Here is a 13801-nt window from a genome sequence, read left to right as displayed (position 1 = left end):
ATAGCAGAATTATTGACAACTAGAACCTTATGCTTAACTTGGTTTAATAAACTAAACTAGAGAAGTATATTATAGCTTTGTACCACTTAAGATCAGTCAGAAAATATATAGTGAGTCATACTAAACTAGATTCTAGGGGAGAATCAAATGTAAAACATACAGACTCCAGTCTCAAAGAACTTAAAATATAGTAGGAATAATCATTTGTTCAGTAATAAATGTTCATTGAGCACCTACAATGTAGTAGATACAATAGTAAGAGCTAGGAATAAGATTAAGTCATGATTCCTACCCAAAAGTACCTCACAGTTTAGTTGAAAAAATACTTGTAGGGCTGGGCATTGTGGCTCAGGACTATAATCCTAACACTCTGGGAAGCCCAAGGCGGGAGGATTACTTGAGCACAGGAGTTCAAGACCAGACTGAGCAAGATCAGGATGCCCATCTCTACTAAGGACAGAAAAAATTAGCCAGGTGTGGTGGCATGCATCTATAGTCCCAGCTACTTGTGAGGCTGAGGCAGGAGGATCACTTGAACACAGGAGGTTCAAGTTGCTGTGAGCTTGAACTCTACCACAGCACTCTACCCAGGGCAACAGAGTGAGACTATCTCAAAAAAAAAAAAAGAAAGAAAGAAAAGACACGTGTGAACAAGTAATTATAAATATGAGAAATACTTTCAGGCTCTGCACCTGTAGCACAGTAGTTAAGGCGCCAGCCATACATACGAAAGCTGAGTAGTTAAGGCGCGAGCCATACATACCACAGTCCAGGCAAGCTAAACAACAAAGACAATTGCAACAAAAAACAGATGAACGGCTCGATGCCCGTAGCTCAGTGAGTAAGGTGCCAGCCACATACACTGAAGGTAGTGGGTTCGAGCCTGGCCTGGGCCTGCTAAACAATGATAACTGCAACCAAAAAATAAAAACAATAGCCGGGCATTGTGGTGGGCATCTCTAGTCCCAGCTACTTGGGAGGCTGAGGCAAGAGAATTGCTTAAGCCCAAGAGTTAGAGGTTGCTGTGAGCTGTGACGCCAGGGCACTCTACCGAGGGCAACATAATAAGACTCTGTCTCAAAAAATAAATAGGTGGACATTGTGGGCACCTGTAGTCCCAGCTACTTGGGAGCTGAGGCAAGAGCATCACTTAAGCCCAAGAGTTTGAGGTTGCTGTGAGCTGTGACACTACGGCACTCTGCCGATGGCGACAACTTGAGACTCTGGCTCAAAAAAAGAAAAGAAATAGTTTCATGAAAGTATGTGAAGGTTGTAAATGATGGCATAAAAGAGAAAGTAATCAGTTCTGCTGAGCAGTCAGGGACTATATAGCCAAGAAGACATGGCTTACCTAGGATTTGGAACCAAGAATGAAAGACAATTTGAGAAGTAGACTTGATATGTGCACAAGAATAAAAAAGCATGGCCTATTTGGGAAATCATGAGTGTAACCACAATGGGTTATACTGAAGGGAATGGCTAAAGGTGAAGTTTTAACAGTAAGCTGGATATAATCCTAGAGTTAAGACTTCTTTCAGTAAAGAATCATTGAAGGAAAATAACATTGATTAGGTTTGTCTTAATGAAAAATTTCTTACTTTTTTTTTTTTATTGTTGGGGAGTCATTGAGGGTACAATAAGCCAGGTTACACTGATTGCAATTGTTAGGTAAGAAAAATTACTCTTTTCATTCAACCATTACTTATTGAGCACCTTCAATGTCCAGGCATTCATTGTTCTGGATGCCAAATAATCATCAGACAAATTACTGCTTTTTCTATAACTTCTCTTACCTAGGCAGCCAAGTTTTGTGCCATGAGCCCTAGTTCCTGCCTGTACATAGCTAACTGACCCTCACCTGCCTGTACATAGCTAACTGACCCTCACCAGAGGTAGCTCTATAGGTTTAGCTGACCTGTGAGCTAAACCTATAGAGGAAAATAGTTCTCATAGGTAAGAGAATGGACCAGATGCATATAAAGAGGCAGAGAGAACAGATTGAAATGAACTGCTTTACAGTAACTTAAAAATCATATGCTTTATTAAAGATATCAGCAAACTCTTTAAAAAATATGCACTCACCCGCACACACTGAACAAAGGAGTTTGAGAACAATGAGTCTATCATTTTCTTGGTCACTATTCTTTCTTTCTTTCTTTTTTTTTTTTTTCTTTTTTTTTGAGATAGAGTCTCACTTTGTCACTCTTCGTAGAGTGCTGTGGTGTCACAGTCACAGCAACCTCAAACTCTTGGACTTAAGTGATTCTCTTGCCTCAGCCTCCCAAGCAGCTGGGACTACAGGCGCCCACTATAACACCTAGCTGTTTTTTGTTGCAGTTGTTGTTGTTTAGGTGGCCCGGGCTGGGTTCGAACCCACCAGCCTTGGTGTATGTGGCCGGCTCCATAACCACTCTGTTACAGGTGCTATTTTCTTTCTTCTTTTTTTTGGAAACAAAAGTGTCACTTTGCTACCCTGGGTAGAGTGCCATAGCTCACAGCAACCTCAAACTGTTAGGCTCAAGCAATCCTCTTGCCTCAGCCTCCCAAGTAATTGGGACTACAGGCACCTGCCACAACACCCAGCTGTTTTTTCAGAGATGGGGTCTCATTCTTACTCAAGCTGGTCTTGAACTCGGAGGCTCAAGCAACCCACCTGCCTCAGCCTCCCAGAGTGCTAGGGTTATAGACATGACCCACCACTCTCGGCCTTCTTGGTCACTTTTCTATGAAAACTATTCCATATTCAGAGCAAGTATTATTTATTCTCTTATTTGTCTACATTTAGCACTGAAGACTTTAACTAGAATTAACTTGAAACATCTGTAAAACATTAGAAGAAAACATGAACAGAGTTAAGAATTTACCACAAACAGTGATATAAAGTCAAATCGTCCTCAAGGTAAAAAACCAGGCTTTCAGAAGCAGCAATTTTAAATGGAACTGAATCTCCTGTACTCAGAAGTCTCTTTTTAAGATTAATAATATTCTTGTCCATTTAATCATGGAAAAGACTTAGAGTGCTTACTTTGTACCAACTTTTACTCTAAGTGCTTTACATGTTTTAACTTAATGTACTGCTCACAATAACCCTGTAATTACAATTATTATATGAGAAGATTGAGGCATACTGGGTTTAACTTTGTTATCAGATAATGAAGGCAAAGTTGGAATATAAATCCAAGCAGTCTGGCTCATACTCACAACCACAATGTTATACTGCCTCTGTTCTCTACAGAGTGTTTGTCAATTTAATTTCATCAAATTTAGTTATTAGTACCAGGCTTAAAGGCATTTAAATGTCAGTTAACTGCTGTATATTGTTCAGTCAAAATTTATTTTTGCCTGTGATACCTTTTTTCAGAAAAATGGTAGCAACATTGCTTGAATGACAACTTTGAAATCTTATTTTACTGTTTGTCTCTCATTCATTTCATTTCAAAGTCCTGCCTTTGCCATAGGACCATAAGCAATGGGCAAACTCTGGGAGCTTCAATGTCATCATTTATAAAATTGGGATTGCATTGAAAATGAATTACGTGAATATTCTTAAGTAAAGCAGAAATGCTTCAATATGGGAGGCATCTGTGGCTCAGTCAGTAGGGTGCCACCCCCATATATTGAGGGTGGCAGGCTCAAACCCGGCCCCTACCAAACTGCAACAACAACAAAAAAACAGTAAAAGAAATGCTTGAATATAATATGTAAGCACTTGATAAATACAGTATATAAAGCACTTACTGCAAGTACTTTTTTACTCAAAAAACTGCAGTTGCACACCTTTGTCTGATGCATTGAATCCAGACTTTTGTGAGCTGGACTCAAAGTCTCCCTAGAAATGGCTAGACCTCACCCGTGTTGCTTTATTTCTTGCCTGGCACTTGAATGCTGTCTCTCTTCGTCTTCCTGGAGTACACATACCTTTCTTTTCTTCTCTTCTTCATTATTTGCATCTTTTAAGACCTAGTTTAAGTTCATTCTTCTCCAGGAAATCATCCCCAATGAATTAAACTCATAACTGTTTCTTCCCTTCTTTGAACTCCTGTCCCAGTTACAATAGGCATTACATCGTATGATACTTTATAAATTCAGTAACATGTGAAATTTCTCTTTCCATCTAGATTCTGCAGTCCTTAAGGAGACAGATTCTGGGGGGAGGGTTTTGTTTATTACAGTGGGGGAGTGCTGAGTCTCCTTCTGTTTTGTGGGCTAGAGTGCCATGTCCCCAGCCTCGCTCAGGGCAACTTCAAAGTCCTGGGCTCAAGTGATACTCTTGCCTCAGCCTTCCAAGTAGTGGGACTTCAGGTGCATGCCAGCACACCTGGCTAATTTTTCTATTTTTTAGCGGAGATGGGGTCCTGCTTTGTTCAGGTTGGTCTTGACCTCCTGAGCTCAAACGAGCCTCCCACTTTAGCCTCCCAGAGTGCTAGGATTGTAGGAGTGAGCCCCTGCAAGGCGACCAAAAGATTCTGTCTTAATATTTTTCCTGAGTCTCCCCCAAAGGATCAAAGAGGGTATGAAGTTCTCATGGCTAGTGTTCAACAAGCCTGTGGCTCAAGGAGTAGGGTGCTGGTCCCATATTCCAGAGGTGGTGGGTTCAAACCTGGCCCCAGCCAAAAACTCCAAAAAAAAAATAATGTCAGAAAAAAAGAAGCTCTTAAGAATATCTTATAAAATTATATAGCACTTTAGACTTGAAAGGGTGTTTTCATAATATTGTTATTACTTAACCCATATAATAGTCACAAGAAAAGAGGTGCAGCCAGTATTGTCTTCATTTTTTAGGTAATAAAAACTGAACTTAAGTTGCATTGTGACTTGCCTAAATTTTCTTGGCAAGTAGCAGCATTGACCCTGCTCCTAGTCTCCACCATTCTAGTTTATTCTCCATGAGGCTGCCAGAATAATGTGTTCAAATCAAACGATTTTAACAACATTTAAATTCCCTTAAGCCTGGTACTAATAACTAAATTTGATTCAAATCCCTTGTACTGTGACACAGGATTGTGTCATTCCCCTTTTTGAAACCTTCCGGTTCTCCACTTAACATAGAATGAAATTCTGTAGTTACAGTGGCCTTCTTTACCTTAAACAGGCTTAGTTCAGCAACCTTGTTGCTAGCTCAGGACTTCTCTCTTGACCTTCACGTGGCTTTCTTCTTCTTGCCCTTGAAGTCTCGACTCAAATGTCACCTCCACGGTGAGGAAGTAACTCTCCTCCTCTGTCACACTTCATCACATTATCCTGTTTTGTCTTCTCCATGTCATCTAGTAATATCTCAGATTACCTCATTCCTTTATTTGTTGTTTGGAATTGTCAATCCCTACCAGAGTGCAGGCCGCATAAAAGCGGAGTTTTTATTTGTCCACTTCACATCTGTACCTGACACATGATAGGCTCTTAATACTTGTTAAACAAAATAGCTGAGAAAATAAAACATGGGATTTTTTTACTCCTAATCCAGTATACTTCCCACCTTTTCATTTATCCTGGTTTTCAGGAAAGCACTTACACCTTTAGAACTACAATAAGAATAGATGTTCAGAATAATGACATTAAGATGTGCTACATGATCCTCTGTTATCAAAGAAAAAGTTCATTCAGTTCAATAAACTAAACTAATTAAAGCAGGAATGTCATGGCATATTATTATATTAATACATTTACAAAGATTTCCAACTAAAAAGACTTTCTGCTTTTTCTTTAGCTAACTAGAAAATTAAATTAACTGAGAGCTCTTCATTCCCCCAAAGTCCTTGTTAATTAGGATTGTTCTATAAATCTCTATTATTAGCAGAGTTTGTCATCTGTTTCATTACCCTGTTTATTAGGGCAGACGGAGCAGGGTGTCTTTGCTCATATCATGGTATGTGTGTGTCCTAATGGAAAGAAAAGCATTTCCTGTATTCTCATTTTTTTCCTATTCTTTGACATAGGCATATTTTATGCTTTTAGCATAACAACTTGGTTTCCTTGTATCAGTTCACTATATAAAGTAGGAATGATATTATTGACTTAACTAATAAGCAAAATAATTAAATTTAAGGTCTGTTTAAAATAAAAGTATTAATGTTTTGCAACCTTGTTTATGATAGTAAAAGAATGAAAATAACCTAAGAGTCCATCAATAAAAGACTGGTTAAATTATAGCATACCCATATAATATATTATACAGCGATTTAAAAAAATTATAACATTCCCTATTCACCAATATAGAAAGGTCTCCAAATGAAAAAAAATATGGCCTAGAGCACCTGGATAGTATGATACCTTTTTTGTAATAAATAAAAAACGGAATTAAAAATAAAGGGAGAATTAAGTTCTTCCATGAGTATGCTCAGGCCTCAATAAAGGCTTGCCTCTGGTATCCTGCACTGTGGGGAAAAAGAAGGTCTGGTTGGATGCCAATGCCAAATCCCATCAGCAGATGTGGAAGTTGGTCAAAGATGGGCTGATCATCTGCAAGCCCGTGACTGTTCATTACAGAGCTCAATGCCAGAAGGGTAAGCATATGGGAGTAGGTAAGGGAAAGGGCACAGCCAGTGGGCGAATACCTCAGAAGATAACCTGGTTGAGGAGAATTCTGCCCCAAGGCTGGGTGCGGTAGTTCACACCTGTAATCCCAGCACTCTGGGAGGCCAAGGTGGGTGGATTGCTTGAGCTCACGAGTTTGAGACCAGTCTGAGCAAGAGTCTCTACTAAAAATGAAAAAAATGAGGCAAGAGGATTGCTTGAGCCCTAGAGTTTGAGGTTGCTGTGAGCTGTGATGCCACAGCACTCTACCAAAGGCAATAAACTGAGACTCCGTCTCAAAAAGAAAAAGAAAAAAAAAGATAATTATTCCCCAGCTGCTAATAAGATACTGTGAATCTAAGATTGACCGCCACAGGTATTACAGCCTGTACCTGAGAGTGAAGGGGAATATGTTAAAAAAAATAAGTGGATTCTCATGGAACAACACATCCACAAGCTAAAGGCAGACAAGACCTGCAAGAAGCTCTTAGTTGACCAGGCTGAAGCCCACAGGTCTAAGAGCAAGGAAGCTCACAAGCACTGTGAAGAATGCCTCCAGGTCCAGAGTATCATCAGGACTGTGTCCAAAGAGGAAGAGACCAAGATGCAAAACTCCTCCTTCCCCCCCAACATGGTGGCCTCAGTGATAACACATCAATCGTTCAACTAAAACAAGCCTTTATTTTAGACAAAATGTATAAAAGGGAGAAAAATAAAAATATGTTTTGCTTGCATATGCATAGAGAAATTCTGAAACCCATAGAAGTGATAACTAGGTTGGGAAGTAGAAGGAATAGAAACCAGCTAAATAGGAGAGGATGAAGAGGGAGATTTTTTTTTTTTTCTTTTTTTTTTATTGTTGGGGATTCATTGAGGGTACAATAAGCCAGTTACACTGATTGCAATTGTTAGGTAAAGTCCCTCTTGCAATCATGTCTTGCCCCCATAAGAAGAGGGAGATTTTATAGCATATGTTTACTTTTTTTTTTTTTTTTGAGACAGAGTTTCAAGCCTGTTGCCCTGGGTAGAGTGCTGTGGCATCATAGCTCACAGCAGTGTCCAGCTCTTGGGCTCAAGTGATCCTGTTGCCTCAGTTTTTCTATTTTTAGCAGAGTCAGAGTCTCGCTCTTGCTGAGCCTGGTCTCAAACTCGTGAGCTCAAGCAATCCACCCACTTCGGCCTTCCAGAGTGCTGGGTTTACAGGAGTGAACCACTGTGCCTGGCCACCTTTTCATAGTTTTTATATTTTTGAATCATATAACTACATTACCTATTCAAAAAAGTTAAAAACAAGCACAACTAAAAGCAATATGTATTTTTGCAATATGTGACTGAATCCTGTACTAGATGGAAAAATATTACCATAAAAGACATGAGAACAGGGCGGCACCTGTGGCTCAGAGAGTAGGGCGCCAGACCCATATGCCAGAGGTGGCGGGTTCAAACCCAGCCCCGGCCAAAAAACCACAAAAAAAAAAAAAAAAAAGACATGAGAACAGTTAACAAATTTGAAATGTGGACTACAGATCAGATAAAATTAATTTTTTTCTAATTATTAAGTCTACCTTGTCTAGCTAACAGAATATTCCTTTTTTATTAATATAAATTTTGCTCTGCTACAAATATAATTGTGTCTCTGTTTCTTGCCAAAGAAATTTTATTCCTCACTTCAACCCTCATGAAAAGAACTTTGAGGGGACCACTGACCTGGGCACAGTTGTCTTCCATAGTTTTTATTTATTTTTATTTATTTATTTTTTTTAAGTCCGAGTCTCATTCTATTGCTCAGGCTAGAATGCGGTGGCATCATCCTAGCTCAGGGCAAACTCAAACTCATGGGCAAGCGATCCTCCTGCCTTAGCCTACTAGGAAGGCTATAACAGGCACCCCCCATAACACCCAGCTAATTTTTTTTATTTTTGGTGGAATGAACATCATGCTCTTGCTCAGATTGATCTTGAACTCTGGGTTCAAATGATCCTCCTGCCTCAGCCTCCCTGAGTGCTGAGATTTCAGGCATGAGCCACCACACAGCATAACAGAATAGCCTTGTTAGGAAATACACACTGAAGTGTCAAGACATAATATATGCAACTTGTGTTCTAAAGGTTTAAAAGAATAAACAATACTATACATAGATGAGAGGACTGATAAAACAAACGTGGCAAAAAGCTAAAATCTAGTGAATCTGGATAAATGTTATATGAGAGTTGTCTGTATTTTTTTTTTGTTTTGGGGGTTTTTTTTTTTTTTTAGAACTTTTCTGTTACTTTAAAATTACTTACAAATATTAGCCGGGTGTTGTGGCAGGCACCTATAGTCCCATATAACTTGGGAGACTGAGGCAAGATGATCGTTTAAGCCCAAGAGTTTGAGGTTGCTGTGAGCAGTGATGCCATGGCACTCTACCCAGGGCAACAGCTTGACACCCTGTCTCAAAAAAAAATTACTTACAAATGAAAGGTTACAAAGCAAGTAAATGAAAACATTAATAGTCTGGAAATTACCTCATTATAAGGAATGATCAAGATACAGGAGCCTCTGGCTGGGCGCCCCTAGCACAGTGGTTATAGCACCAGCCGTGTACACCAAGGCTGATGGGTTTGAACCCAGCCCAGGCCAGCTAAACAACAATGACAACTGCAACAAAAGAAAAATAGCCAGACATTGTGGTGGGCGCCTGTATTCCCAGCTACTCAGGAAGCTGAGGCAAGAGAATCACGTAAGCCCAAGAGTTAGAGGTTGCTATGAGCAGTGACACCACAGCACTCTACCGTGGGCAACATAGTGAGACTCTGTCTCAAAAAAAAAAAAAAAAGATACAGGAGCCTCTTATAAGAATCTTAAGTGTTCTGGTTTTTCTTAATCATACTTTTTACTTTTTGGTGCAGTTTTTGCTCTCTCTGAAGTCTCTTCCATGCCTGTTGATGCTGGACCCGAAGCAGTGGCATAAGGGGTCACTACAGCTAGTTTTTCTGTTTTTAATAGAGACAAGGTCTCACTCTTGCTGAGGCTTGTCTCAAACTCTAGAGCTCAAGTAATCTACTCACCTGAGCCTCCAGGAATGCTAGGATTACAGCCATGAGCCACTGTGCCCAGCTTTGACTTGGCATTGTAGATGCATAAAGATGTTTTCATTCTAGCTAGACTGGCTTCTTAAGTGATTAGATAGTGAATGAAGTAAAGTGAAGAATAAATTATTTGTATATACTGTCTAGAGAATGTATAAAATTGATTATTTTGTATTTTAAGTAACCTAATTTCCATTGTTTTGAATGACAGTATCCTGTATTTAATAAATGACACAAAAATCTGGTATCAACTGAATTGTTAGTACCTGTTTCTTATCTGCTTGGGGAAGCTTATGATTTAGTGATTTCATGAAGTCTGGGTAATGGGAATAATTATTCCCAATCCTTTTTCTTCTCACTTTACAAAGAGTTTGCAAAGAATTGAGAAATAATCGCTGTGACTTATCTTAAGCTAAGTAGAAGTACTTGATCAAAACTAATAGTGCTATTTTCTAAAATGAGGGCAGAAAGCTAGTTTTTGCTACTTGTTCCCAAACCTACTCCAGGCCCATTTCATGCCTAACTAAGTTTGGGCGTCATGTGAGTGTCTTGAGCTTTGGGGCTGAATAGCGTCCATGCCTGTAAGCACATCTTCAGATTTAGTGAATGCACTTTGTGTGTTCGTATATAAATTGCCTAGAATGGCTGTGGGATAAGTCATGCTAGTGAATACTGTTTAGTTAGTTTAGATACTTGTCTGATTTCTTTAATAGCTCTGTAAACCAGCTTAGATCATCACATTTCAAAAAATCAGAATATACCAAAAGTGTAATTTAATATAAATATTACTGAACATTTTTAAATCCTTCTTCCATTACTTTTTTTTTTTTTTTTGAAAGAAAGAGAGAGTCTCACTATGTTGCCCTTGGTAGAGTGCCGTGGCATCACAGCTCACAGCAACCTCAAACTCTTGGGCTTAAGCGATTCTTTTGCCCTCAGCCTCCCAAGTAGCTGGGACTACAGGCACCCACCACAACACCTGGCTATTTTTTGTTGTAGTTATCATTGTTTACCAGGCCCAGGTGGGGTTTGAACCTGCTTTCCATTACTAAGAGTATATTTCATGAATTTGCTGATTTGAGGGGGTCAACACTTTCAATGTAGCTCAAAGGAGTAAGGCGCTGGCCCCATATACCGGAGGTGGGGGGTTCAAACCTGGCCACAGCCAAAAAAAAAAAGTTCTTCTCATAGTGCTCTAGATATAAAAAAAATAATGAAAATGGGGCCGTACCTGTATTGAATTTATGATATCTTTTGCATATGTGATATTTTATGTACTTATTTGTACTGGAGAGTATAAAAGGCAGAAAATAATTCTGGTTTATGTATCAGGAAATTGAACTTCAGATGATACCTAAAGATAAAATATCTGAATGATCTACAAATAATGTCCAGAAAAATGTTTATTAAAACTACATTTGGCCAGGTGTGGTGGCTCATGCCTATAATCCCAGCACTGTAGGAGGCGGAGGCGGGTGAATTGCCTGAGCTCACGGTTCAAGACCAGCCTGAGCCAGAGCAAGACCCCCATCTCTAAAAAATAGCCAGACATTGTTGCAAGCACCAGTAGTTCCAGCTACTTCGGAGGCTGAGGCAGGAGAATCACTTGAGCCCAAGAGTTTGAGGTTGCTGTGAGCTAAGATTCTATGGCACTCTACTGAGGAGGGTAACCAAGTGATACTCTGTCTCCAAAAAAAAAAAAATTACATTTATTTAGAATTTTTCAGCAGTTTAGACCTAGAAGTCATGAAGTCTTAAGAACAAAGTTCAATATATCCTCTTCTTTTGTGAATTAGGTTTTATTCATAAAGATTTATGCAATCAAAAATGAATAACTTTTTCAAAAAAAGAACTCGGTATTATATGTAATTGTGGCTTGCTTACAGTTTATACATAATTATTTTCAAATCTGTAAATCTAGTAATTCTAGTAATTCTTATATTATCTAAAATTTTTTATAGATAATATAAGTATATAATGTAACCTATTACAATAGTAATGTGTTAGATTATCATATAATGCAACCCATTATAAATAGTAATGGTGTCATTAACTTAGCTCATATTACTTATTTAGTGCCTGTTTGTTTTTAGTTTATAGTTGTTGGTTCCCTTTATAGTATGGTTTGTACTTGGAAGTAATGAAAGCAGATTTCTTCATAAATATTTATGGTACAGACCCTTTCCTAAATCAGACTACAGCCCTTTCCCAATTATTTCTAATAAAGTCTGCTTATATCTGTTTTGGGGGGGGTTGGTTAGTACTATGTACTGCATACTCCCTAGAAAATTTAATCTTGAGGGCGGCGCCTGTGGCTCAGTGAGTAGGGCGCCGGTCCCATATGCCGGAAGTGGCGGGTTCAAACCCAGCCCCGGCCAAAAACCACACACACACACACACAAAAAAAAAGAAAGAAAAAAAAAGAAAATTTAATCTTGGATATTTATGCCTTAACTTGCAATTAATCAAAATCTTGTTAACTGCTATATAGGCAGTTACAAAGTATAAAAAGTTTAGTTAACTAGTTTAAACAGATGTTTCTAGTATAGAGGTTTTTTTACCACCTGTAGTCATAAAGTCAAAAGCCATCACTAAGTAAATGAATCCTCTTCTTGAATATCAGTATTTCCAGTAGGATCTTTTCATTAACATATCTGTTTGTTGAAAGTATCCAATAGCAGATAGCAAAAGGCAGACAGAATATGCTTTCCTAAGGTTCTAAAGATCGCCTCTTACCTCTTGATCTTGATCTTCAGTGAGATTGAAGTATACAAACCTTTAGCCACATCTATTTTCATAGGGATACCAATTTGTGATTTCAGAAGTTCCAGCCCCAATAAGAAGCATTATCCAATCATTTGAAGATGTCCTGTAAGCCATATTTCATCACAAATAACTCCATTCCAATGTTACAGGCCACATTTAAAGTATTAAGGTAGGTTCTTCCGTAGTCAAAACAACCAGCCCTGGCCCAGACTGCGCTAGGACAAGAGCCGGTTGCACCCTTCTGTTCTGCCTGTTCATTTAGGGCTTGCATTCCCTTTTGCTAGTCAAGACAGTGACTCCTTTGCAAAATGTAACAGATTAGGTTATTTGTAAAAAGCCAACTAAAATCAATAATAGTTGGCATTGGCATGAAGTATTATAACAGAATAGTAGTAATGTTTTGACTGTGCCATTGTGATTTTCAATAGACAAACACCCAAGACTCATTTTTTTTTTAATTTACAACTCTTTAACTGTGTCCAAGATTTCACTGCCAAGTGAAATCTTTATTAGAGACCTGTGATCCAATCCATACAAATTCTTCCTTTATAGCTCATAATTTGTGTTCAATCCTTTGTACTATCCAAAAAGGTACAGCTACCATTTACAGTCATTCCAAAAAAATGTGAACTACCTTGCTATGTGTGATTCTCACAAGACACACACAACTACATCTATACACTGAAAATTACAAAAAAGTATTACTTGCAGATGACCTTGCACCTCAGTTCCCAGAGACTCACGTGCAGTACATGGAGCTCATGCCGTTTCTCTCTTTGAACAATGAATGACAGAGGAGCTGCAGACTTAAGTGGGTGAGTTTATATTGAGTGTTACAAAGAAAAGTCAGTTGGCCTTTCTTTGGCTTTAATTGCAGAGAATGAAGTCACTGCCTTTGCTGTCTTGGATCAAGACCAGAAAGAAATAATTGACACCAATGGAGCTGGAGATGCATTTGTTGGAGGTACAGATGAATTTATTTCATTCTTTCTTATATGTTAAACACTAACTCTTACTCTGCCACATACTCAAAATCTATTAATTTAAATAACTTTTAATTTTTTCTTTGAAATATCACCTAATGTTCTTGCTATATGCTATCATTGTAAGTATTACAAGGGGATTTTACTTTAGGAAAAATATGTGTTTGGCAAAGATAATTTGCTATTATGCTATACCCCAGTCATTTTCACAAGATTAATTGTATGTGTCAGAAAATTGCATAAACAAGCTGCATCAAGTACACTTATGGTATTCATAGCCCTTCAGGCTTAAATGTGAGCACATTTTTGTTCTTAAAAACAAGTTGTGGTGAATATTAAGCAGCATGCTAATAACTAAGGATGATGTCTTTGGATAGTATCCTTTGTTTAAAACATCTATTTCTAATGCAATAGAGGGTGTTTATTATACTCAGAAGGGTTAAATTTTTGCCTGATTTAGACTCAGTAAGA

General features: G+C 38.4%; 1 protein-coding gene and 1 pseudogene across 2 annotated transcripts in view; both read left to right on the top strand.

Moving 5' to 3' along the window:
- ADK (adenosine kinase) overlaps positions 1-13801 on the top strand; it is a 599854-nt gene that overhangs the window by 528461 nt on the left and 57592 nt on the right. For both annotated transcript variants that reach the window (XM_053586052.1, XM_053586053.1), the window contains exon 10: positions 13225-13311. In XM_053586052.1, coding sequence (XP_053442027.1) covers positions 13225-13311 — 87 coding nt within the window. The remainder of the gene's footprint in view (positions 1-13224; positions 13312-13801) is intronic.
- Positions 6322-7180, top strand: LOC128582486 (60S ribosomal protein L19-like; annotated as a pseudogene).

The sequence above is a fragment of the Nycticebus coucang genome, chromosome 3, assembly GCF_027406575.1.
Source record: "Nycticebus coucang isolate mNycCou1 chromosome 3, mNycCou1.pri, whole genome shotgun sequence".
Lineage (NCBI taxonomy): Eukaryota > Metazoa > Chordata > Mammalia > Primates > Lorisidae > Nycticebus > Nycticebus coucang.
This window is presented reverse-complemented; position numbering and strand designations above follow the sequence as displayed.